Genomic DNA, 27,277 nt, shown 5'->3' on the forward strand with positions numbered 1-27,277 from the left:
TGTAGTAAGTTACTTCTGTAATCCTAGAACTTGGGAGGCTGAGTTAAGAGGAGTTCTGTGAGTTCAAGGTCAGTCTATGCTATATGGGGCATTTTAGACCGGCTCTGATATAGAGTGAGACCCTGTCTCAAGAAAATAAATAGTGCCGGCTGAATGACTACGGTAAGGCACTTCTGCACAAGCCTGGTGTCTTAAATTCAATCCTTGAATGCCGTGGGATAATCCCTATGTATTCTGTGAATATAGTTTACTCTTATTGGTTAATAATAAAGCTGATTGTCCTATAGCAAGGCAGAATAAAATTAGGCAGGAAAACTAAACTCAGAATGATTGAATAAAGAAGGGGAGACTTGGAGGAGTAGGAAGACAGACAGAGAATGAGTCAGACATACAAAATGGGATAGAGGTAAAGGCCACCAGCCTCAGAGTAGTACATGGATTAATAGAAATGGGTTAAGTTGTAAGAGCCAGTTAGTAATAAGCCTGAGCGATTGGCCAAGCATTTTATAATTAATATTAGCTTCTGTGTGTTTATTTGGAATTGGGCAGTCAGGACAAAAACTTCCATTTACACCTGAATCCACAGTGGAAAGGGAGAACAAACTCCCAAACATTGTCTTCTGACCTTCACACAAGCATCATGGCTTGCATGCCCAAGTTATATATATGCATGCCATACACATATATACACAATAATAATAAATAATAAGAGTAAAACAGTTAAATGATCAGGTGACTGATTGGCATACCCAAGGAAGAATATCAGGCTGAGGTCATAGAAAAATTGATTCACTGAAACAACAGAGGGGAAGTTCTCAAAGCTTGGGAAAGACAGAGGTCCCCAGGTAGAGGTGGCACTTGGAACCCCAAATAAACACAACCAGAAAAGAATCCCTCCACATTGTCTTACCAGCGTCACTCCCTTCCACAGCCCTTATCACAAGTCTTCCTAGATATAAACAATCTGGCAGCGTGCCAACATAGCCCACACAAGGACCTGTACAGGTGTGGTGCCTGCAAACGTGCTTTTCCTCCCTGCTGTTTTAATAGTGGAGGGCATCTGCTTAGGACCTCAGACTTGCCTCCCTGGGAGTGGGTTGGCAGTTGTGGTGGTTTGGAAGAAAATGGCCCCCCCAAAGGGAGTGGCACTATCAGGAGGTGTGGCCTCATTGGAGGAAGTGTGTCCCTGTAGCAGTGGGCCTTGAGGTTTCCTATGCTCAGGGTACCATCCAGTACCTCAGTTGGCTTCCTGTTGCCTGCAAACACAGGACTCTCAGCTTCTACTCCAGCAACATGTCTGCTTTCACACCGCCATGCTCCTCGTCATGATGACAATGGGCTGAACCTCTGAAACTGGAAGTGAGTCACTCCTGTTAAATGTTTTCTTTATAAGAGTTGCCATGGTCACAGTGTCTCTTCACAGCAATAGAAACCCTAACTAAGATAACATCTAAGGTTTGGAACATGGGAGAAGCACTGTCCTGCTGAAGGCATTGGAGTCCTATCTCCTTCTTTACATCCCTTGTCCTTAGAGGAGGACACTGCCATTCAGAGAGGTTAGCATAAATGGAAGGTATGATTTTCCACACAGCCACTGTCTGCCTGGGTGCAAAGACATTTTCCTGCTAATCCTGCTGTTGGCTCACTTCCCAGAGCTTTGTGCAGAAGTTACCCAGTTGAGAGCCTGCCATGAACTTTACCCTACTTCTAACTCACCCCGAATGCTGGCTAGAGTAACTCTATCAGGTGCTACCCTGGTGACTTGTTTACTGATGTAATGTTAGGAAATCACGCGGATGTCTGACCAGGTACCAGGGTCAACCATTTGTCATATGGACAGAGTGGAACGTTGGCTTACACCAATGTTTGAGGGAAACAGAGCGCCAGCTCTTTTCATCTTAGTGAAGAGCAAACTACAGAAAGGAAAAGCCCGCCTCAAGCAGATTTAAAGGCCTCCTTTGCTCATTCCTGATTCCCTGACTGCGGCTATTCTTGTGTCTCCCAGAATCAGGCTCCTGGTGACCTCCACAGTCTCATCCAACAGTAACCAGGTTCCTAATTCCCATTCCAGGAGAGAGCCCTGTAAGACTTTCTCTCCTAACTCAGTCTTGTCTGTTTGTCCTTCTGCCTTCATCCTAGGGATTCACATAGTCTAGAATCCCAGGAGGCAGGCTGTGTGTGGCATAGATATTCCACACAGTCGCTGGGCCTCTTCTCAGTACCCTCAGTAGCTCTGGTAGCCTTCACCTACTACACCCTCTCCTCCCGGACACTCTGGGACAAATTGGGAAGGACTAGACAAATGGGTCCTTCAGCGTCCTGTGGGAGTGGGGAGCTCAGGAATGAAAGTGAGGTGAGGAGGAGGTTCACTGGTGCTCACATCTGTCCAGCTTTCTCTCTGTACAGCCAGAAAACCAACAGCAAACACAATGCACCTGGCCCACATCTCCCTACCTCTAGCTCTAAATTGTCTCCCTAGGTAGACCCTCCTCTTACCTTATCAGGGTTTTCAACCATTCCAAGTCTTCTGCCTTCAAGCTGATCTAGAAAGACTTGGATCTGCCCTTGCCTTGCCAAAGCTCACGTCTCTCCTTACTTTTAGATGAGCCTCCTTTGGAAAACACACAGTACAGAGTTCTACTTGAACTTGGAGCCAGGAAACACATCTTTCCGGTCTTGTCAGTTTGTGGAGGAAATATGTGATGCCCTGATCACCACTAGCAGAGAAATAATTTCAATCTAGATGTTCCACTGAGTGATGGCTCTTCTTCTTTCCCATCAAGCAGACATAGCTGATTTTTAGATCATTGTTGCCTGTGTTTCTGTCCTGCCCAGTTCCCGCAATCGTTAAGTCCCAAAGAAATCACACAGAGGTCTACATTAGTTATAAACTGATTGGCCCATTAGCTCAGGCTTCTTATTAACTCTTATAACTTCTAATAGCCCATTATTCTTATCTGTGTTAGCCACATGGCTCAGTACCTTTTTCAGCGAGGCAGTCACATTTTGCTTCTTCTGTGGCAGGCTCACAACTGCAGAAGGAACTTCCTTCTTCCCAGAATTCTCCTGTTCTCATTGACCCATCTAGACTTCCTGCCTGGCTACTGGCCAATCAGCGTTTATTTAAAATATAATTGACAGAATATAGACCATGGTCCCAGATCATCTTGTCAAATGCCGCATCAAAATGTCAGTCTGATCATGGGAAAGGAAAGGAAAAGAATCACATTTTCCTAACTGACTTTAGCAGAAAATTGTCCCAGCGGGTGCGTGTCGAGGTTAGACATCTAACAGAATGGCTAGGTGTCCCTGCCTTTTTTAGAAATACTTTATTTTCTCCCCCCCCCCACAAAACTTAATAGCTTATTTTTATAAGTCAGTGAGTGGAAGTTGCCAAACCTTAAAATTATCGTATCCCTAGACAGGTTTTTCTAGAAAGGGGAGTCTCCTTCACTCAGATCACCCAACGGAAGGTGCTGCCTTCTTAAGTGAAACATTTGACACATCCACTGACTCTCAGCACTCAGGTGATGTAGGAAGCCCCTCTGTACACTGTGGATATACTTTATTACCATTGGTTAAGAAAGAAGCTGCTTTGGCCTAAGGCGGGGAAGAATAGAGCTAGACAAGAAAGCTAAACTGTGTATAAGGAGAAAGAAGGTAGAATCAAGGGAGAGGCAAGCAGCTTCCGGAGGAGCAAGATGTGAAGTAATAAGTAACGAGAACTGTTGTAAGACGTAAACTAATAGAAACAGGCTAATGTAAGTTGTAAGAGGTAGTTAATAGTAAGCCTGAGCTAATAGACCAAACAGTATTAATTAACATTAAGCCTCTGAGTGGTTATTTTAAAAGCAGTTGTGGGGCCAGGTGGGATGAGAAATCTCCAGTTATTATGCTTTTAATCCCAGCACCTGAGGTAAATGCATGGATTTTGAATTCTGTGAGTTTGAGGCCAGTCTGGTCTACACAGTGAGTTCTAGTACTGTCAGGGCTGTATAAAGAGAGCCTGTCTCAAAAAACAAACAAACAGAAGGAATGTAGGTATAAATTAATTCATGGGTTAATAAATGAAGGAATCAGAAACGATCAATGTAACTTCTTCATAGATGGGGAGAGAGGCAGGAACAGAATGAGAAACTGAAAAAAGCTAAGTGAATATTTATGTTTCATTGGTCATTTGAATGCTTGCTACTTCATGATTTCTTGGTTGAAGGATATTAGAAATTTCCAAGGCAAAAGCAGCAGAGGTACAAAGCTGAACTTCGATAATACACATATCAGACATAAATGAAGGGTGGCTCCTACACACATGTGCATCTGTGGACATTCAAGGGCATGCACACACACACACACAAATGAATAAAAATAAAATACATCTTAAAAATAAAGAAAGAAAGGAAAAGCCTGAGTGTAAGAAACTGAAGGTTTTATTGTCCCACCCGGTCCTGCAGCTGCTTTTAAAATAACCACGCAGAGACTTAATATTAATTACATACTGTTTGGCCTATTAGCTCAGGTTTATTATTAATTAACTCTTACAACATAATTAACCCATTTCTACTATTTTATATTTTACCACGAGGTTAGTGACTTGTTACCTCACATCTTGTATTTACAGTGACTGCTGGCATCTTGTTCGGACTCTGCCTTCTTCCCCCCACCACCCAGTCTCTATGTTTGGATTTCCCACCTATCACTATTCTGTCCTGCCAAAGGCCAAAGCAGTTTCTTTATTAACCAGTGGTAATAAAACATATTCATGCATACAGAGGGGAACCCTACATCTTCTCCCCTTTTCTGTCTAATTAAAAAGAAAGGTTTTAACTTTAGCATAGTAAAATCACATATAAAAAACATTATCAAGAAAGAATTACAGACAATATTTAGTCTAGTTGTATTTGAAAAAAATTAAAGAAAATACCTATCTTTGCAAGTCTAAAGTTTCATACATAATTTATCTTTCAACATAACTAAGGAAAACTATGATTATAACTATCTAGTCTTTAACTCCATCAAAGACCCCAGAAGGACATACTATTATCTAAGTATAAAGGAAATGCATTGTAAGCAACTTTCAAAACTCTAGAAATGACAGCGATATCTGGCTGTCTGGACAGTCACCAAAGTTCTTCTGCAATGTTGGGACATCCATCTTCAGCCTATAGGCCTAGAGTGTCCTGCAGATTTCTCAGTGAAGTAGTAAATCTGATGGACTGTCCTGCCTATCTTGGCAAAATCCATCAGTTGCTTTCTTCTGTGCACTGCAGAATGTCTGACAGACTCTTCTATTAAGCTAGAACCCTGAAGGACTGTCGCCCTGCATGTCCAGTTTATACAGCATATTGTCAAGCACACCAGGCAAGAGCAGTTTCTTACCCAAATGGCTAGTCTCATCATATTGAAAGCAAACTCCCTAAAGAGCTTTTTTGATGCCAAGCAACCTCTTTAAGTAATTGGTGCTGCCAGAAGCAGATGTGTATCATTGTCAAGAAAAGTATGAGTCCTTAAAACATTTTAAATGCAATATTCTGTAGGTCTTTGAAGTGTTTGAAGATTACCTATTTGAAATGTATCTCTTAATATCTAGAAAAGATAAGTAACAAGACTATACGTTTGACTATTAAAGATAACTATTAATTTGTATTTATTAACTATACACTACATTTTTAAATGAGCTGCATAAACATAATACCTTTAAAAAAGAGTAGAAATATATTTATAGTTAACAAAAATGACCTTAAATTTGTACCAATAAACCAAAATCCATACTAATATAAAGTATTTTCAGATTAACAGTTGTTTTTTTGGTTTAAGGATTTAGATCCAATAATCTATCCTTTTTCCTCATTTCTATATCACAACCCCTTTTCTTCTTTTATTAAGAGATGGACTATGACCATTAACCATTTATGACCAACCCCCTTTTCATGAATACAACTACTTATAAACAATATTTTTAGAATTTGGGCATAGTTTTCTGTGTTACTTTTTATTGATTGGGGTGTTGGTAATCTTATGGGGATCCTGAGAAAATTTAGAATTATGGTTAAATCTTGACTGTGGTAGGCTATGAGGTAGGCATCATCTCAGACAATTGTCTTGAAGCTGTTCTGGATGTTGGATCACCTAAGTCAATGCTGCCAGTGGAGACCTCTCAGGGGGTCTTACTTGATCAAACAATACTAGTCTGGAAGAAATCCACAGCGTCTCATTATTTTTGGAAACAAAAGCAGAACTTCTTTCCTAAAGCCACATATCCTTAAACCCAAATTTTGAAACCAAGATAACTTTATGTTGGTTTACTTTAGTAGCGCCCACAATCAAATGTCTCTCCACAATCAAATGCTCATTAACAGTCAAAAATAGTATACATAATCCAGACTCTCTGTGTATTTTCCATCTTTACGTGGCTTACTATAATGTTTTTATTATTCTATTCCCTTTTTAAGTACCTCATTATCTTTAAATTACTCTTTTACTCTATGACTATGTTTACCTTTATTCTCTCCCAAGCCTAAGCACATTTGTCAAACACACTGTGACTTGTTTAGAGGCCTTTTTGTCTGAATTTATCAGTATTGTGTATCTGTATTGTTTTATGGTCGCATGGGACAAATGTTAAAACTGCTATGTTAGCTGTACTGTTCAGCTTAGTGAATAGCACTAGTTCATGGCTCCTTCCCCTCGGTTCCCTGACCATATAGTCTCATGAAAGAGGTAACAGTGAGGGTCATGCTCACCATCCCAACTCTGAGGAGTTTCTAGATCCACGCTGCCACCGAGTAGTGTGCTAATAAACACCAAATCAGTGTATGCCAGCAGGACCTCTTGAAAGAGCCACATGTCTTTGTTACTAGCAGTGAGCCAGGAAGCTGGCTCTTAAAGGAACCACGCCTCTGTTCACTGCCAGTAAACAGAGCCCACCTAGGAAAATGAAGCAGACTTGACTCTGTTTTTGTGTGTTTAGAATATTTTTTTAAAAAAAAAAAAAAGCTTTTTCTGGTTTTATGTGGAAATTCTTGTACCACATTGGGATGCCTTTTTTTTTTTTTTTATAAGTAAGACAATACTTTTCTTTTTTTAATATTTACTTATTTATTATATATACAATATTCTGTTTGTGTGTATGCCTGCAGGCCAGAAGAGGGCACCAGACCTCATTACAGATGGTTGTGAGCCACCATGTGGTTGCTGGGAATTGAACTCAGGACCTTTGGAAGAGCAGGCAATGCTCTTAACCACTGAGCCATCTCTCCAGCCCTGGGATGCCTTTTGTAACTGGAGGTTTCTTGTCCCACCTTGTCCCACAGCCACTTTTAAAACTCAGAGGCTTAATTTTAATTACATACTATTTGGTCTATTAGCTCATGCTTATTATTAACAAGCTTTTTTTTTTTAGATTTATTTATTATGTATACAACATTCTGCCTCGATGTATGCCTGCACGCCAGAGGAGGGTGCCAGATCTCAGTACAGATGGTTGTGAGCCACCATGTGGTTGCTGGGAATTGAACTCAGGACCTCTGGAAGAGCAGCCAGTGCTCTTAACCTCTGAGCCATCTCTCCAGCCCCCTTAACAAGCTTTTGAAACTTAAATTAAACCATTTCTATTAGTTTATATTTTACCGTGATGCTTGTGGCTTATTACCTCACATCTTGCTTCTCCAGCAGCTGCTTGCATCTCCTTTGACTCCACCTTCTTTCTCCTTGTATTCAGTTTGGCTTTCCCACTTAGCTCTATTCTTCCCTGCAATAGGCCACAGCAGCTTCTTTATTAACCAATGGTAATAAAACATATTTGCAGCATACAGAGGGGCATCCCACGTCAAGACATGCATCACCACACCTGGTGGACTTACATTCTTTTTGATACATAATGAGTATATATATATATATATATATGTATATATATATATTTATGAGGTATGTATATACAGTGTGTAATGTTCAAATCTGTAATTGTTATACTCATTACTGAAACTATTTGTTATTTCTCTGTGTTGAAAATATTAAAAATTCTTCCTTGTAACTGTTTTGAAATACACAACAGGATTTGGGAATTGGGAATTGTCTTAGTCGCTGTTATATTACTGTGAAGAGATTACATGACCTCAGCAATTCTTGAAAAAGAAAGCACTTAACTGGTGCTGGCTTACACTTTCAGAAATTTAGCCCATTATCATCATGGTAGGGAACATGGCGGCACACAAGCAGATATGGTGTTGGAGAAGTAGCTGAGAGTTCAACATCCAGATTGGCAGGCAGCAGGAAGAAAAGACACTGGGCCTGGCTTTCAAAAGCCCGCCTCCAGTGATACACTTCCTCCAACAAGGCCACACCTCCTAATACTTTTCAAATAGTGCCACTCCCTGATGACTAAGTATTCAAATCTATGAGCCTAGGGGCCCTTATTGGAACCGCTACAAGGGTAGATTGTATGCTTCGCTCGTGTTGTGCTTCCTCTCCAGCAGCAGGGCGAGAGAGATGGCTCAGTGGTTAAGCACACTAGCTGCTCTCCAGGGATCAAGGTTCAAATCCCAGCAACCACACTGCCGTTTACAATCATCTGTAAGTCAAGCCCCAGGGGATTCAATGTCCTTTCTGCCCTCTGCAGTCACCACGCATGCAGGTGGTACATAGGTATACAAGCAGTCAAAACAGTCTTACACACAAAATAGCAAAAAAGATGGTCTCTAGCACCAAAAAAAGTATCTATGCAATAAACTATTAACTACTGTCAATCTACTATGTGCTATGGAACCCAAGAATTGTTTTTTTCTTTTTTCTTTTTCTTTTTCAAGACAGGGTTTCTCCATGTAGCTTTGGAGCCTGTCCAGGAACTCACTCTGTAGACCAGGCTGGCCTCGAACTCACAGAGATCTGCCTACCCTCTGCCTCCCGAATGCTGGGGTTAAAGGTGTATGCTGTCACTGCCTAGCAGAACCCAAGAATTTATAGTTCCTATCTAATGGTCCCCACAGCCAACCCTCTTAGTCCCCTTGCCTTAACCCTCCCAGACTCTGGCAACTAATGCTCTAGCTTCATTTTGTCACTGTGACAACTTAGGAGGAAAGGATTCAGTCAGCTGACACTTACAGGCCACAGTCCAAGGTAAAGCATTTTTCTTTGCCCTGCCAGCTCACACACAAAAAAGGACATGGAGACTTATTATTAATTATGAAAGCTTGGCCTATATTTTAGACTTGTCCCATTAGCTCTTATAACTTAAATTAACCCATTTCTATTCATCGATATGCTGCCGTGTGATTTGTGGTTTTTGTCTTTCTGTCTTGCTCTCTCTGCATAGAGCTGCAAACTTCATCTCTCTTCTTCCTGAGCTCTCTGTTCAGAAGTCCCCCCATACCTCCTACCTATTGGCCATTTAGTTTTTTACGAAATCAATCACAGTGACACATTCCCACAGAGTGTAAAGGAATATTCCATAACAGTCCAGCACTCAAAGAAGTCATAGCAAGACCTCAAGGTGTCGTGGTATTTCATTTGTATTTTAATAAATGTAGCTTGCCTGAGGATCAGAAAAGTAAAACAGTCACACTGGCCAGCCTTACAGACCAGGCAGCAATGACACACACTTTTAATCCCAGTAGCTACACTAGCTTGTCATAGAAACCAGGCGGTAGTGGTGCACACTTTTGATCCCAGAACTAAAGAGGGTTTTAAGATGGGAGGAGACAGCTCTCAGACACAGTCTCATCCTGAGGTTTCGGGAGGCAGGATCGCCATTGAGATGGAGGTAAGAGCCAGGGGCTGGCTGCTTTGTTTTTCTGGTCTCCAGGTTGAACCCTAATATCTGAGTTTTTATGAATCGTGCATCATCAAGGCAGGAGCCTGAAGCAGATAGCGTAGGGGCAATGCTGCCTGAAGGCTCACTCTGTGGCTTGGTCTCTGGCTCACGCTTAGTGGGTTCTTAACCAAGCCACCCCATCCAGATCCGGGTCTTAATTTCTGAAGGCTCTCATGTATTTGACACTTTAAACATTTAAATTATTTATTTGCATATGGGGGTATGTGCCACAGGGCTCAGGTGGAAAGCAGAGGACGAGTGGCAGGAACTGGTTCTCTCCTGCTTTGTGGGTTTCAGGGATTGAACGCAGGTTGACAGGCTTAGCAGCCAGTACCTTGCCCCACTGAATCATCTCATGCAGTGCCTTTATTAAACAAGTTTCTGAGGCCAGAGAGACGACTCAACAATTAAGAGCATGTGTTGCTCTCACAGAGGAGCAGAATTTAGCCCCCAGCACCCAAGTTGAGTGACAGACACACCATCATCACCTGTATCTCTGGCTCCAGGGGTCTGAAGTTGTTGTGGGATATTATTTTTAAAACGTGTTACATCTGTTTATACTGTGGAACATTTGTTTTAATAATGCAAAGATGTGTTGCATTCTTTTTATGATGCATTTGTTTAACTCTGTGACGTTATGATCCTTGCCTGTCTTACATACCTGAATGGTCTCATAAAGAGCTGAACGGCCGACAGCTGGGCGGGGAGAAAGGCTAGGCAGGGCTGATAGGCAAAGAAAATACATGGAGGAGGTTATAGGCTCGTGCCTGGGCCGGATCGCCGCTGTCTGAGGGGCCCGAAGATCTGCGGAGGGAGACGGCCACAGCATGGCGGCCGGCAGCGTGTCTCCTTGCCCTCTGCCTTCCTGTCGCAGCCTGGACCCCGTGGTCCGCGAGCCGCGCGTCAGCCCGCAGTCCTCCCGCCCGGCCCTGGGAATCTGTCGAACCTGAAGCTGGAATTCCCCTCGCTCCCACAGTGCAAAGACGACGCCGAGGAGTGGACTTATCCTATTAGACGAGAAATGCAGGAAGTTTTGCCTGGATTGTTCTTAGACCCATACTCTTCTGCTATGAAAAGCAAGCTCCCTGTATTACAAAGACATGGGATAATTTGTATAATTTACATACGGCAAAACATTGAAGCAAACTTTATTAAACCAAACTTTCAACAATTATTTAGATATTTAATTTTGGATATTGCAGATAATCCAGTTGAAAACATAATACGTTTTCCACATGATGTTTATTGATGGAAGCTTACAAAACGGAGGAAAACTTCTTGTCCATGGGAATGCAGCTATCTCCAGAAGTGCTGCCTTTGTTATTGCATACATCATGGAGACATTCGGGATGACGTACAGAGGTGCATTTACTTATGTCCCAGAAAGGAGATTTTGTATTAATCCTAATTTGTCCACCACCTCCAGGAGTATGAAGGCATCTACCTGGCAAATTTAACAATACAGATGGTGTCACCATTCCTGATACCACAGGTAGTCTGAAGAGAACACATGAAGAGGATTTTGGAAACATGCAAGTGGCAGCTGCACATAACGGCTGACCCTGAGAACTGTCACACGGATATGGATTTCTGCTTAGAAAGGAGGAAATCCTAGTGATAGTCATGTAAAGTGGTACAAACACAAGTAGTTTCTTTTCAGTTATACGTTGCTTCCAGATGTGTTTCTCAGCAACTTGTTGGGTAAGACTTTAAGTTGTTGGACTTCTACAGTAGATGGCGCTGATGGGCGATGGATTTGTTTTAAAATAACAAAACAATAAAGCACTTTATGGTTTTATTGTAAACCAAGAATTTTGGACTTGCAATAATGCACTCTTCATACTTGAAGTTTATTTGTATGATATAAAGTTATTACTCTAAGCAAAATGCAAGTTAGGGGATTTGTTTATAAATTTTGGATAATTTAAAACAAACAAATTTCCAAATGTTTCCTAAAAACTCATTTTGTGTTATATATAGTTCATTTAAAGTAATTTTACAGTTCAATTTTCTGACGGAGCCTCTTACAGAAACAGAAACAAAATGTAGAAATATAAAAATTTTATTTTTTAATATAATTCAGTAACTTAATAGCCATTTTATTTTTTTTAATTTCTTGGTCCCTTGTTTTTAAATAATGATTTTAGTCAATTATCCTACTTTACTAATTTAATCTAATTAATACTTTCTTTCCAATTGCCTTTCTTATTGTAAACAAGAATAAAAGTTGTAATGATGAAAGAGGTCTTACTTTCTAGAACCAGATATTCAAAAATAAGGATAGTGTTATATTTCCACCTGCTGTTTGTTTAAGCCAAATGTTGACTTGGTCTTTTCAGAGTTGCCTAACCCTTTTCACCTTTGTCCAAGATGGTTCAAAATAGACTTTTAAGAAACCAAACCAATGTGGCACCGTTTCTTCAATGTGAAATCCCCAAAGAAAAGTGTCTTGCATCAATCAATTAAATCCTCATGACCTCTAAATTAGACAGCGCTGCAAAGCTATTAACATTTTTTTGTAAGTTTTTGTTTTCAAATCATAAATTAAATCTGTGAAGCTTAAAGAATTTTTTTTTAAAAAAAGAAAAGAAATAGAAGGAGAACTCTGGGATGGAGAACGAAGAACAAGAGCGATCAAGGAGCAAAAAAAGAATGGGGGGGGGGGCAGAGGCTGGAGAGGTGGCTCAGAGGTTAAGAGCACTTACTGCTCTTCCAGAGGTCCTGAGTTCAATTCCCAGCAACCACATGGTGGCTCACAACCATCTATAATGAGATCTGGCGCCCTCTTCTGGCCATGCAGGCATGGAGGCTAAACACTATACATAATAAATAAATCTTTAAAAAAAAAAAAGAAGAAAGGGCCAGCTACCCAACACAGAATAAGAAGAAAAGAGATAGAGAAAAGGAGAAAAGGTGAAGGTGTATGGGATAACTTAAGAAAAACTGGCTAGAAATAAGCCAAACTAAGACTAGGCATTCATAAGAAATAATAAGTCTCCACATATATTATTTATTTGGGAACTGGGTGGCAGCCCCCCCCCCACCAAAAGAGCAAAGAGCCAAAAGAGTATTTAAAAAAAAAACTACAGTCTTCTAGCTTCTGTGGGCACAAGCATACACAGACACGTGTGATTAATAATAATAAATCTGAGGCCAGGTGGTGGTGGCGCCCGCCTTTAATCCCAACACTCAGGAGGCAGAGGCGAGTGGATCTCTGTGAGTTCAAGGCCAACCTGGTTTACAGGATGAGTTCCAGGACAGCCAGGGATACACAGAGAAACCCTGTCTCAATAATAATAATAATAATAAAGCTGAACAGGTTTTTATGACTTTCTCTTAACTGCCTATCTTGGGTTATAAGGGTTCATTCATGAACCTAGCATGGGTAGAGAAACCCTTATGTGCTCATATGACAAAGAGTGTGCTTGGATGACCAATAGTGACTGATGGATTACTGAATGCGTGGGGACGAGAGCGCTTGCTCACACATTCTCTTCCCTGCCTCAGACAGTCTGAAGGCTGACACAACATGGATCCTAGGCTCTCCGTTTCCTTCCCCAGCTGCTCTTCGGCTTCCTGGACTGAATGCTCATCATCCCCAAGTGTTGTCATGGCACAGAGCTCCTCGTATGAAGGGGATTCTTTTCCCATTGTTTGCCTTGTAAAATCGATGTTCTTGTTGGATGTGTGTGTACAAAACCCTTTTCACTGTTGCCTATATGTGAATTGAGCATCAGAAGAGAATCCCCCAAGTCATCCCAAAACCACTTCTTGAATGAAGATAATAATAGTAACCTTGGCCCAAGAATGGAAGGACACCATCGTTTTGTCTATAAAAATCTAATTTTTATTTTAATAAGAATTTTAATACTTAAGGTTCCCTTTTAATTTATAATATAAAAGAACTTTTTGGATAGGCACTATTTGTAGCTTTTATTTATGGTCATGCGCAAGTGTGTGTGCACATGTGTGTGTGTGTGTGTGTGTGTGTGTGTGTGTGTGTGTGTGTGTGTGTGTGAGTGTGTGTGTGTGTGTATAGATAACTTGTTGGTTTTCACCTCCCATGTGGGTCCTGGGTTGTCAGCTTAGTAGCAAGCACCCTTGCCCACTAAGCCATGTCCCCAGCTCAACAGGCATGACTTTTATAAGAAAGTTTTAATTTCTTTGTCGTCTTATGGCACAGAGGCAAGAACTCAGGACACTGTTCACTCTCCCAGAAAGATGAGCGCATCCCCATTCTGCCATATCTGCAGTCCTTCAGAGGCACTTGCTGTATTACATAAAGAAAAAACTTATGCTGGGCATAATGGTTCAAGTCTTTAGTTCCAGCACTAGGGAGGCAGAAGCAGGTGGATCTACGGAAGTTCAAGGCCAGCCTGATCTACAAAGCGAGTTCCAGGTCAGCTAGGGCTACACAGACAAACCAAGTCTCCAAAAAAAGCAAAAAAGGAAAGAAAGAAAAAACTTTAAGGAATTAGAATGCGTCCAGATGAACTAGCTAGAATGGATACTCTGATAGTATATTTAAGACTTTCTCCAAAACCATAAGATAATGGGTAATATTTGAGGAGCCACGCCCTAATTCTTACTTACAGGTGTTTGTGGAAGAAAGTCTGGAGTTGCTGCCATGCATCTACCTGGGCCATGGCATGAGGCTTAGGCTCCCCCCCAAAGGTGATATTAGTACCCACCAGGACATGCATGCCAGCCTTGCACAGGGGGAAGTAAGGGGGCTCAATATAGTGTCCTGCTTCTGGGTAGCAGATGATCTGGGGCTTCTCCTTCCCATGGGCCTGTAAGCGTTTGGAGATCTCATTGGCATAGAACTCGCTCTTCCAGTTGCGGTCATCCTGACCCACAAGGAGCAGGAAGGTGGTGTCAGACCTTTCCACAGGGATGAAGCTCTTCGTCTCTACCAAAGGGCTTTGCAGCCCTTCCACAACATCCAAGAAGCCATCTTTGGTTACTTTGACTCGATCTCTCAGAAGAGACACAGGAGGGATAGTCTCCTCTTTGTAGTATATGGTGTTCCCAACAGCGGCCACAGAGCCATTGATGAAGACAGCAGCCTTGATGCCCTTCAGGAAGGAGGCCATAGCAAGGCCAAGTTCACCCCCTTTGGAAATCCCAAGAATCCCAATTCCTGGACCTTTTACCTGAGAAAGACACAAATGAGAAATGGAGGCTTAGCCCTGGAATACTGTGAGAGCCAGAAAGCAAAGAGGAAGAAGGCCTGGATCCAGGCTCCATCTCGTTCCATTACAGCTGCATTACTCCCTGGGGATATCTATCTGTTCCTTCCCCCACGGCGTTCCTGATGTCTTTGTCATCATTCCTGGTGACGGCAAGGACTCTAAAACTCCTGGGACTTTTTTCTCTAACCCAACTCTACCATCCGCTCCCACTTACATAGCCCAAACCTCTCGTCGCTAGCACCAACTGTTAGCGGTTCAGAGACTCTCACTTTCAGGCATTGCATCCTCTGGCTACCATCTTCACTCCCTCCTGCTTAGCCCTTCCAGAAACTCTCCTTTCTGCCTTGCTGAGGCCTTAACAGCCTCAGCATCTCATCGCATAGACCACCCACGCTCGCCCACCAGCCCCTCCCCTTCGGAGTCGGCTTCATCTGCACAGTGCTCCCTTGCAAGCGCTTTCCACTCCTTTGCTACCATGGTCATCGCCTTGGCCCAGAGAAGAACCAATCCTTGTGCAATCACTTGCTCACTTCCTCCAGGCCTGAGGCTAGCAAAAATGTACATTCCAGCTGGCTGACCTTTCATTTGATATGAGCACCGATGTGCCCGTCAGCCCTGCCACGCATCACTGGTGTTTGGCTTCCCACTACTCCAGAGGACCACCTCACACCCTCTCCTACCTCCTCAGCCTCTTGAGCCCCACATGCGTCCCTCCCCCCTTCAGCTTTTCATACGGCAGTGAGAAACAGAAGCCATCAGGAGGAACGTCTCATTTCCTCACTCCCCACTCTACCTATTCCCACGGCTGCTCATGCTCTCAGATGTCCCACAAGGAGCCACCTCTCCTTGTGTTTGGGATGCTGTCCACTATCTTACTCCAGGGTTGGCCTCCCACACTCACTTCCGGCCTCCTCTCCTCCTGACTTCCCTATGCTGGTCCTCCAGGTCCACTCTGCTCTGGGCCTCTTCTATGTCCTCACGGCCCTGCACCCTAGGTCATGCTAGTTATGACTTTGTTCTCTTCCTGGTTCCCTGCTGAACCTGTGGGAAGATGTCTGTTGTACTTTCCTTTCTTCCAGTCCCTACTCCGCACCTCTGGGCACCATCCCAGCGGCCTCTGGGCTATAAACCAATGGCTTTTGGCTGACCTCTCAGAACAATCTTTTTTTCTTCTCTTGCGGCTTCTATAGCAACACCCTTGAAACTAGGTGAAGTACTAGGAATTAAGTGATAATGAAGAAAGAAACAGGTCCCAATGTCAGAGAATTAGAAGTTGGTAAAATTGGGCTGGTCAGGTGGTGCGGTGGGGAGAGCACCTGCTGCGGAGCCTGATGACCCCAGTTCACCTCGCGGAACACACATCAAGGTGGAAGGAGAGAACCAACTCCACAGAGTTCCGCTCTGACCTCCACACACTCTTCAACATACACACACATATCATGTCCATAATTTTTAAAAAAGAAATTGGCAAAATCTGCTCTCAAACTTCTCTCTAGATGCAGCCTACCCTGGCTCCACTTCTCAAAGAGTGCCAAAGCTTCCAGCCACTTCAAGTTCTGATTATAAAACTACAAAACAAGCCAGAATTAGCACCCAGCCTGTGCTGTGCTGAAGCTGGAAAGCTCAGCGCACCCTGGTCTCCTGCTGCTGACTGTCAAGTTCACCCAGTGCTTCCGTCTCTGCTTACACAAGGGCACGGGGGACACGGGGAAATGGGGCACAGGCAGGAGAGCGCTGCTGAGCGCATCATTTGAATGAGCACTGGCTGGGGAGGCCCTATTTTTCCTTTCCCTTTACTTGTAGCAAACCTAGAAATCTCAAGTGGGCTTGAGCTCGTTGTGAAATAGAGAGAGGCCGTCATCAGTTCAGTCGTTCTGTGAAATCAAGCACAAGATGAGGTATGACAGGGCCCAGTGAAATCTGGGGGAGATCTAACCTCAGGGTGACTGAGCAGGTAGTTCACGGCTTCTTCAAAGTACTCTATGCGCATGGTTTCCAAGCCCTTGGGGAGGTCATCGTACTTATAATAAGCCAGAGCCAGGACAGCAAAGCCCTTCCCAGCCAGCAGACTTGCTCGATACTCCAGAAGGCCACCTCCAACTCCGAAAAGGTCCACGATCCCAGGATAGGGCCCAGGTTCTGGGGAAGAAAGAGAACTAAGCATTACTGAAGATGTTCACAGTGGCATTAGTAGGTGTTTGTTGCTTAATCTAGGACAAACATGTTTTCTCCTTATTATCAGGAGGCTGAAGGAACTTCTGTCTCCAAGTATCCAGAGTGGCCCAGGATAATTAAACAGCTTTCTCTCCACCCACATTCCCCTCTATATCTAAGACTCAAATCCAGAGACTTTTACAAAGAACATTAAAAATACACTAGGCCAGGGTAGAGTGCTATCTAGCATGTATGACATACTAAATGTGATTATACACACACACACATACACCACATGTTGTAGAATATTTAAGATGTGTTACATTCATTTATGCTGTGGGACATTTGCTTAATGATGCAAAGATATGTTGCATTTTTTAATGTTACATTTGTTTAACTCTGTGAAGCTGTGTCACTTTGCCTGTCGAAAACACCTGATTGGTCTAATAAAGAGCTGAATGGCCAATAGCTAGGCAGGAGAGGGATATAGGAGCTGTCGTGCAGAGAGTAAATGGGAGGAGAAATCGGGGAAGAGGGGATCAAGGAGTGAGAAAAGAAGCGGCTAGCCACCCAGCCAAACACGGAATAAGAAGGAGGGGAAAGATATACAGAAATAGAGAAACATAAAGCCCAGACACAAAAAGGTAGAAGGCTTAATTTAAGAAAAGCTGGCATGAAACAAGCCAAGGTCAGGCATTCATAAGAAAGAATAAGCCTCTCAAGTCCAAATGGATCAAAGACCTCAACATAAAGCCAGACACACTGAACCTTATAGAAGAGAAAGTGGGAAGTACACTTGAACTCATTGGCACAGGGAACCACTTCCTAAATATAACCCCAGCAGCACAGACACTGAGAGAAACAATAAATGGGACCTCCTGAAACTGAAAAGCTTCTGTAAAGCAAAGGACACGGTCAACAAGACAAAACAACAGCCTACAGAATGGGAAAAGATCTTCACTAACCCCACATCAGACAGAGGTCTGATCTCCAAAATATATAAAGAACTCAAGAAATTGGTCACCAAAAGATCACATAATCCAATAAAAAAAAAATGGAGGGCTGGAGAGATGGCTCAAAGGTTAAGAGCACTGTCTGCTCTTCCAGAGGTCCTGAGTTCAATTCCCAGCAACCACATGGTAGCTCCAAACCATCTGAAAAGAGATCTGGCGCCCTCCTCTGGCGTGTGGGTATGAGGCAGAAAGTTGTATACATAATAAATAAATCTTAAAAAAAAAATGGAGTACAGACCTAAACAGAGAACTCTCAACAGAGGGAGCTAAAATGGCTGAAAGACACTTAAGGAAATGTTCAACATCCTTAGTCATCAGACAAATGTCCATCTTACACCTGTAAAGAATGGCCAAGATCAAAAACACTGATGAAAACTTATGCTGGAGAGGTTGTGGGGAAAAGAGAACACTTCTGCATTGCTGGTGGGAGTGCAAGCTGGTATAACCCCTTTGGATGTCAGTGTGGCGATTTCTCAGAAAATTAGGAAACAACCTTTATCAAGACCCAGTAATACCACTTTTGGATATATATATATATATATATCCAAAGGATGCTCAATTGTGCCACAAGGACATGTGCTCAACTATGTTCACAGCAGCATTGTTTGTCATAGCCAGAACCTGGAAACAACCTAAATGCCCCTCGATCGAAGAGTGGATAAGAAAAATGTGGTACATTTACAACAGAAAATGAAGTACTACACAGCAGAAAAAGTAACGACAGCTTGAATTTTGCAGAAAAATGGATGGCGCTATAAAACATTATTTTGAGTGAGGTAACCCAGACACAGAAAGACAATTATCACATGTACTCACTCATAGGTGGTTTTTAAACATAAAGCAAAAACAGACAGCCTAAAAACCACAATCCCAGCCGGGCGGTGGTAGCGCACGCCTTTAATCCCAGCACTTGGGAGGCAGAGGCAGGCGGATCTCTGTGAGTTCGAGACCAGCCTGGTCTATAAGAGCTACTTCCAGGACAGGCTCCAAAACCACAGAGAAACTCTGTCTCGAAAAAACAAAACAAAAACAAAACAAAACAAAACAAAAAACCACAATCCCAGAGAATTTAGACAACAATGCAGACACAAAGAGAGACTTACATAGATCTAATCTACATGGGAAATAGAAAGTATAAAAAGACAAGATCTCCTGAGTAAATTGGGAGCATGGGGACCTAGGGGGAGGATTGAAGAGAGGAGGGGAGAGGCATGGGGGGAGCAGAGAAAAATGTAGAGCTCAATAAATATCAATAAAAAAAAATAAGCTTCTGTGTGTATTTATTTGGGAGCTGGATAGTGGGCCCCTAAAAGAGCCAAAGAGTAAGAACAACCGACCACACACACACACCACACCACTATCCTCTCGGGTCAGAAATTGCTAAGTACCACCTGTCAGTCAGGATGTGCAGCAACCAGAACCATCATGTGATGCTGGTGGAATGCAAAATAATGTAGCCTATAGAATGTAGTGGGCGGTGGTGGTGCACACCTTTAACCCCAGCACTCTGAAGGCAGAGGCAGGAGGATCCCTGTGAGTTGGAGGCTGGCCTGGTCTATACAGAGCAAGTTTCAGAACAGCCAACACTACATAGATTAAACCCTATCTTGGAAAAAAAAACTATTTTTTTTAAAAACATTTTTATAAAGAGGCTTGTCTTCCACTCGAGAATAGATGAGTATTGAAATGACAAAAGCCCTCTGTGTGCGCTTCTCCGGAACTACTCACAAGAGTCATTTAAAGACTTTGCTGATCTTGCCTGCTTTGCCAGCATGCCTAGCATGCCCCAGTATTGCTATGTAACCAAACATGGCCCAGAGCTTCTGTATATCCCGTCACGACCTATGAGCGCTGGGATGGCAACCCTGTATACACACCTTTAACATGTCCAGTTTATGGCTGTGCTGGGGATCAAACCCAGGGCCACTCGAAGGCTAAGCAAGCACTCTACCAACAGAGCCACGCCTTGTAAAGTTTATCTCAGTGGCACGATATTAAATGGCCTCTCCTGGGAGTTGATTGCTTCATCCACCACTGCTTTGGAGTCCTGTTGATTCTCCTGCCTGGTTTGCTAGGACTTCCACATACAGCTAAAAACCAGTACAATTTTTAAATATTGAAAAATTGGGCTGAGTAGCAGAGTGCTTGCTTAGTTTGAATTCCCAAACCACCACAAGGAAAAACAGAAAAAAATTCTGAAATGAATCGAGGGTAGATGGGGGTAACACTAAGGACTTCATTATTAAGAGTCTCTCCCCTTTTGATGCCCTTTAACTTAGCTGCGGAATAAAGGACCAGCTTCCGGGAAACAGCATCATCAAAACAGGCCCCTTCCAGCTGGGTCCAGTCTCCTTCCCTGTGAGTCCTAAGTCATTGGGAGCTACCTTTTTCTTCACTTAAAATCACAGAGGAACTCTGAGCTAGGGAAGGTGGAGGGCTGCTCACCTGGAGGCAGGAAGAGGGTGGCGCGCACACGGCCCTCGCGCACGGGCACACGCCGCACTCCGGGAGCCATGAAGTGACGCTCGTGCACCACCCGCGCCAGCAGCCGCCCGCCGTCGGGCTCGTGGCCGTCCAGCACCTCCAGCTCCACCACGAAGGGCGTCTGCACGTCGCGCTTGATCAGACGCCAGAGCGGCCGGTCGGGCTCCATGGCCCAGAGCAGCCCCATGGGCTCGAGCCCCGCGAAGCTGCCGCCCAGCGCGGGCGCGCGCGCCAGGTCCAGCTCGCCGTGGGGGTCGGCGCGGTAGCGCGCGTGGGAGCGGAAGAGCGCGCCTTTCTCGTCGCGCAGGGCGGCGCGCAGCGTGACGGGCTGCTCGGGGGCCAGGCCGCGCACGGAGATGCTCAGCGGCTCGTCCCAGCAGCTGCGGCCCGCGGGCTCCAGGCTCAGCGTCGCGTTTGTCCGCTCAGGAGCCCAAGTGCTCCAGCCACCGGGACCAAACGGCAGGGGCCCTAACAGCTGCGCCCTGCTCTTGCAGCCCCATTGACACAACCTGCTTGTTCGCAGGACAGCGAGAAGCGAGGCCACCATTTTGCTTCTTCACTTCAGCCCTCAGTTTCTTGGGGTGAGTTAGAGATCCTCTAGCGGCCGGCTCCCTGCCTGCAGTGTAAGCGTCCACTGGGCTGAGCTGTGGGGCTCGGGGAGTTGGAAAGCTCAGAGCCAGCAAAGCAACGAAGTAGAGACAGACTTTGACTAAGCGTCTGTGCTTAAGACTTTGTTATATCCGGAACCCCCTCCCTAGTACTGTTTTTCAGGTGCTCTTTGCCCCATGAAGAGTGGGCTGGACTGCGGCTCGCTCTTCAAAGTCCTCTCACCCAATGACACCTCCAGTCGCCAAATTCCTAAGGTTGCAGACTCCAGAGTGTAGGATTACAATTGTTTCATCACATTGTGGAGTAACGGACACTTGTTACTAATCTTAGGACTGTTCTTTCAAACATGAGCACTCTGGTGTCTGCACGTGCTTAGCCTACATGTAAGTCCCATGTCCAACGGACTTCATGCCTCATGACCCTTTACCTGGATTCTAGACATGTGTAAAAATAGCCGAATGACGTCATGGTTAGTCCTTTCTACACTGTGCTCATGTTGGCCCTCAAGGCAAACACTGCCTACTCATCGTGGACTTTCCACGCTCCCCAACTGTTTCATAAGCTATCATGGTCTTGGACCTTAATAACAAGGATAATTGCCCATCTTTGTTATTAGAGAAACCTGAAACTGTCTAAGACGCACTTGTCCCTGCTCCCAAGAAGACGGCTGTGTTAGTTTTTGTCCACTTGACCAAACTAGAAACACCTTGGAGCAGAGAACCTCAGTTGAGGAATTGCGTCTATCACATTGGTCTACATGACGCTGATGATTGATGTGGGAGGGAGGGGCCCAGGCCACTGGGGTCAATTCCTCCCTGGGCAGATTGTCCTGGGTTTTATAAGAAAGTTGGCTGGGGAGTGGACCATTAGCTCAGTGATTAAGAGCACCAGCTGTTCTTCTAAAGGACCTGGGTTCGATTCCCACACCCATATGGCAGCTCCAGAGGATCTGAGACATACACAAGCAGGCAAAACATCCATACACATAAAGCAAAATAAAAATTTAAAAAAGAAATAAAGGAAGTTGGCTGCGTATGAGCAGAAGGAAAGCAAGGCAGAGTTCCTCGGTGGTTCCTTCTTGGGGGGGGGGGTGTCCTGACTTCCGGCAAGGCGGACTGTAATCCGAAAGTGAACACCAAATAAACCCTTTCCTCCTCTAGTTGGTTTTGCTCAGAGATTTATCACAGTTATAGAAAAGGAGCCCAGGACAACTGCTCAAGCACTTTTCCAGGCAATGTTTTTTTTTTTACCTAGTTTCAAATGATCTCACACTGCGCTAAGGTCAGGAGTCACCGAACTCTAACCTGCCTGGCAATTTGGGAAATACCAAGAGTTACTTATCCAGGTGTTCTGTGGTGGCTGGTTCTCAGCAGGATGTAAGAGCCCCTGGAGTGGGGGGTCAGGGAGAGGGGCATATAGGAAGCTTTAAAGACTTAAGAGGGTTTGTTTTTGGTGTTTTGGTTATTTTACAATGAGTAAGTAGGAAATCCAGTAAGCTGCCAACCAACAACTATGGAACAGTTCTTCAAAGCTCAGAGTTCACAAAGGAGATTTGATGAGTAGTTGAAGACACCCCAACCAAGCCCACTGCTTCTGTGAATGGGTTCTGAAGATTTGTTGCCAGGAGACCACTATAAGCAGCTAAGCAGCTTTGGAACCTAAGGAACCAAGGAAGGTTTATGACACAGAACCTCGCTTCTCTTTAAGTCTGTACTGTGGGACACTATGCCACTTGGAAGGTAATTTCAACTCACTACAGCTTTAGCAGGATCTGATATAGCACAAATTCTAATTATTCTTAACAGTAAAAACTCAGAGTCAGATATAGGGGTTAATGTTGAAGATCAGAGCAGAGAAGCCAGTCACTAGGGAGTTCTTATCTACCAATGTTCAGGCCAAAGGGTTAACCCTGTCTCTACAAATCCTCAGAATGCATTCCCAGACTGCAGACAGCATCTGACCTCGTCTCCTCCGTCTTAATTCCTCTCCTCCCCCTACCCTGCCCCCAGCCATATCCCTTCCTATCTCCACCTCCCTAATGCTGAGATTAAAGGTGTGTGACTCCCAAGTACTAGGATTAAAGGTGTGAGCCATCACCTCCTGGCTGCTTCTGTTTGAGACTGTTTCAGTCTCAAACAGCGTACCTCAGGATGGCCTTGAACTCACAGAGGTCTCTCTGCCTCCCAAGTGCTGGGTTTAAAGGTGTGCCACCACTGCCTGGCCTCTATGGCTAACTAGTGACTTAGCTCTGTATTCTGATCTTCAGGCAAGCTATATTTGTTAGATCACAAAACAAAATATCACTACGATCTACATCAGTATCAGCTGCATGGAGAGAGGGCAGACTGAGGTTCCTAAGAAAACTGAAGCTGTGTAAAAGGCTCAGCATGCAGACAGCAGCCGGACCTTCAATCTTAGTCAGGTCTCATCTTGAAGTGGCTGGGGTTTGGACTCTAAGGTGAAGGCACTACAGCAGACTGGTTTTTGTTGCTTTAGGGTTCTAGGTTTTGTTTGTTTTGTGTTTTGCTTTGTTGTTGTTCTTTTGGTTTTTGGGGGGAGGGTTTTGTTGTTGTTTGGTTGGTTTTGTTTTGCTTTTACAGACAGGGTTTCTCTGTGTAGACCAGGCTGACTTTAAACTCACAGAGATCTGCCTGCCTCTTCCTCCTGAATGCTGGGAGACTGTCTTTATGACATTATAAACGAAACGGACGGCTTTTATCTCTAAGGAGTAAAAGAGGTCATTTATTCTGGAGTCAAATATTAGTGACCATTGTTATTATTAAAAAAATATATGGGGGGTTCCCAGCGGCAGCGGGAAGCCATGCGGCTGAACCCCCAATGCAGCAGGCGCATGTGAGCAGACCCATGGAGCCATAAAAGCAGCTGCTAGCCCCGAAGAGACGAAGAGACGGTTGTCGGTCCCCAGGGCGGGCTGGCGGAGTTGCCATGAGAAAAGCGGCTACAGCTTCCCACCAGCGGGAGGGCACAAGCCGCGCTGGTGGTAGCGGCGGTAACAGACATATAAACACAGGAAATAGCCATAAACATTTATTTAAAAAGAGGGAAAGAAAAGAAGGGAGAGAGAGAGAAGAAGAAGAAAGAGAAGGAGAGAAGGAGGGAGAGAGAGAGGAGGAGAGAGAGAGAGAGCGATGGCGGACGAGGTCAGAGGTTAAAAAGGAGTGGGCATGGCTAGGGCAGGGACCAAAAGAATAACAACCATAGTCTTGGAAATTAGGTTTCTCCAAATACTGTGTCCCTATAAGGTAGCGATTTCGTGATGGTTTTGTGGGGGGAAAAAGGTCATAAATCCAGACACTTTTCAATTATATTGGTGTAAACATAAGTGGGTCTGATGACACTCAGCCTTTAGGTTGGTGAAAGCTAGTGGTCTGCTAAATTAAGACATCACACAAGGCTTCACCCAGCAGTCACAGGATGTGAACTTAGATAGAAAGCTGGGAAAGGACTGGCTGTTTAGGGAGCTGAAGGTAGCTCCAGGTAAACTGTAATTAGGCTCCGGCTGGCAACACCCCAGACTCTCCACAGTCTTTGAAGTTCTAAGCAGTTTCTCCACCTTGTAGAAGGCTCAGTGGCCCCTGGGGCTTCTTTCCAGGAGCTTTTGTTCAAGCCCTGAGTGTATTCCCTGGAGGCAGCTGTGAATCTGGGTGAGAGGTGTCAGTCAGAGGTTCAGAAGGGAGGCGGGGAGGACACTTTGCAAATGTGGGTGCTCTTGTATTTGGGGCAGAGATGGTCAGAATTGAGACTTCATCTTGATGGATTTTTTCCTGCCACGTATATGAAATGGCCTTCTTAGTCTCTTTGATTACTTTAGTTTGAAGTCTGCTTTGTTGGATATCACACTAGCTTATTTTTTAGGTCCATCTGCTTGGAAAATCTTTTCCCAACCCATGACTCTAAGTTAAGGTCTGTCTCTGAAGTTGAGGTGTGTTTTTGTATGCAGCAGGATAGATTCTGTATCCAATCTGTTAGCCTGTGTCTTTTTATAGGCAAATTAAGTCCATTGATATTAATGACTAGTGATTTCAGTTAAGTTGGGAGCATAGCCCCCAGCTCCTGGCATCCATCCCAGCCTCCCTGGCCTAGGAGTTGCTTTGGTCCGGACTCCAAATCCCAGCTTGCCTGGTCCTGACCTCTCCCTGGGGAGGGTCAGGACCACTCCCACAGAGTATTTAAGTGGGCTCCCAGAGGAGAAACACGTGGTTTTCCAGTCTACACGTGCTCTCTGCTTTCTTGTCTCCCCGCCGTGCGCTCAGCCACCCGAGAGCATCATGTTTAATAAAACGATGGGCATTTTGATTCGGTTTGATGTGACCTAATTGGATTTCTTTTGCCGGCGGAGCTGTCCCTTTTTATTATTTTTTACTTAACAATTTCTAGTTCCTGATACTTTTGTTGTTGGTGGTGGTGGTATTGTGTGTATGCATTTCCTTTCTTTGGAATCAGTTGGTGTGGGATTATCTATCGTCTGTGCTTTTGTTGGTGTAGCTAACTTCCTTGGTTTGGAGTTTTCCTCCTAGCACTTTCTGTAGGGCTGGATTTATGGACAAGTATTGTTTAAATCTGTTTTGTCTTGTTATCTCTACCTATGGTGATTGAAAGCTTTGCTGGGTATAGTAGTCTGGGCTGGCATCCATAGTCTCTTAGTGTCTGCATAACACCTGTCCAGAACCTTTTTCTTTCATGTTTCCATTGAGAAGTCAGGTATAATTCTGATAGGTTTGCCTTTATATGTTACTTGTTTTATGATTTTTGTTGTCAGCGGGTCCCAAGCAGCTGGCAGTGGGGCAGGCTGGTCCTGGAGACAGTGAGGTTCCCTGACCAGGAGAGCCACGCAGACCCAGCCATGTGGCGAGTGGCTGGGCAGGTGACAGTGAGTTCCCGGAAGGCACAGGTTCCCAGCAGCGAGCAGGTGGGGGGGCAAGCGGGTGGGAGACACGTGGACAGACACATTGTACAGGCTGATCTTCAGCTTCCGGCCTGAACTCGCTCTCTTTTCCATCTTCCTCTCGGAGAGGCAGCTTCGCTTCTGCCTCTCCCCACTTTTCCGCCCCCCTTTCTCTCTCTCTGCCCTCTTCTCCTTCTCCCCCTCTCCTCTAAGTAATAAATATTCAATTCTATTCTATACGATGTATCTGCTCACAGGCATTCGGTAGGACCATCCTGAAGCTGTGAGAGGGAAGAGGGGCAAGGTCATAGCACAACTTGGCTTCTTATCATCTCTGTCCAATAAAGGGAAGAAAGAAAGGATGGAGACAGACAGACAGATGACAGAGAGACAGACAGATACCCAAACACACACCAGAGACAGAGAGATGGCAGACATACACGTACACACACACAAAGATACAAAGACAGACAGTCAGACAGATGACAGACAACAGACAAAGTGAGTATGAAGCCTGGAGCTTTAGAAATGGACTTACCATGTGTCTCCTTCCTTCTCAGTCAGCCATCATATCAGATAATAACTATTCTTTGAGAATGCATGACAATATGGTGTTCTTTGTGATTGCACTGTTATAAAATCCCTTAGGACACAGGTTTAATGGCATTTCTGGGAACACCCTCAGTAACTACATGAATGGGAGGGAAACCTACCCTCATCCTGTTTTTAAAGTTGGTGAGATAGCTCAGTGTGTTAAAGGTGCTGTTCTCCAAGGTTGATGACCTTGGGTCCCACATTACCCAACTTAACCTCTACAAGTAAAAACTTTGACATATATATCTCCCCCAATAAAATAAATTATATAACTGTAATAAAAATAAAATAAAATGCTCAGGGCCAAAATACTTCCTGACATAGAAGTAAGATTCACACTAATGTGTAAGACTATAAAGAACACTAATATCAGTCTCACCAACCCAACAGTTAATTTTCAACCAGCCAGAGCAGGCACTGTTTCAGGGGAATTATCTCCTTGTGACCAGCCTTTACCTTTGCCCTAATTTTTCTAGTCCAACTATTTAATATTAAATGCCCTTGTGGCCATATTGGC

The 27,277-nt window shown here is 44.2% G+C and overlaps 2 protein-coding genes and 1 pseudogene across 3 annotated transcripts in view; 2 read left to right on the forward strand and 1 right to left on the reverse strand.

Moving 5' to 3' along the window:
• The first annotated feature begins 1,796 nt into the window (after nucleotides 1–1,796).
• On the forward strand, nucleotides 1,797–11,404 carry LOC142834710 (serine/threonine/tyrosine-interacting protein pseudogene; annotated as a pseudogene).
• Nucleotides 11,405–13,775: 2,371 nt separating this feature from the next.
• Nucleotides 13,776–21,456, reverse strand: LOC142835090 (acyl-coenzyme A thioesterase 1). 2 transcript variants are annotated; one of them, XM_075948236.1, is made up of 4 exons: nucleotides 20,613–21,456; nucleotides 16,937–17,139; nucleotides 14,774–14,961; nucleotides 13,776–14,661 (listed from the first exon to the last, which is right to left on the reverse strand). In XM_075948236.1, exons 1-4 carry the CDS (start codon nucleotides 21,196–21,198, stop codon nucleotides 14,439–14,441), a joined length of 1,200 nt encoding a protein of 399 aa, XP_075804351.1. In that variant the 5' UTR covers nucleotides 21,199–21,456; the 3' UTR covers nucleotides 13,776–14,438. The 2 variants fall into 2 exon arrangements, with proteins under 2 accessions (XP_075804351.1, XP_075804350.1); XM_075948235.1 differs by having other exon boundaries at nucleotides 13,776–14,961; nucleotides 20,613–21,449.
• Nucleotides 21,457–21,542: 86 nt separating this feature from the next.
• The window catches only part of Heatr4 (HEAT repeat containing 4), a 37,025-nt gene continuing 31,290 nt past the window's right edge, over nucleotides 21,543–27,277 (forward strand). The window contains exon 1 of the mRNA XM_075948237.1: nucleotides 21,543–22,999. The gene's annotated coding sequence lies outside the window, so the exon portion shown is untranslated. The remainder of the gene's footprint in view (nucleotides 23,000–27,277) is intronic.

The sequence above is a fragment of the Microtus pennsylvanicus genome, chromosome 14 (assembly GCF_037038515.1).
Source record: "Microtus pennsylvanicus isolate mMicPen1 chromosome 14, mMicPen1.hap1, whole genome shotgun sequence".
Lineage (NCBI taxonomy): Eukaryota > Metazoa > Chordata > Mammalia > Rodentia > Cricetidae > Microtus > Microtus pennsylvanicus.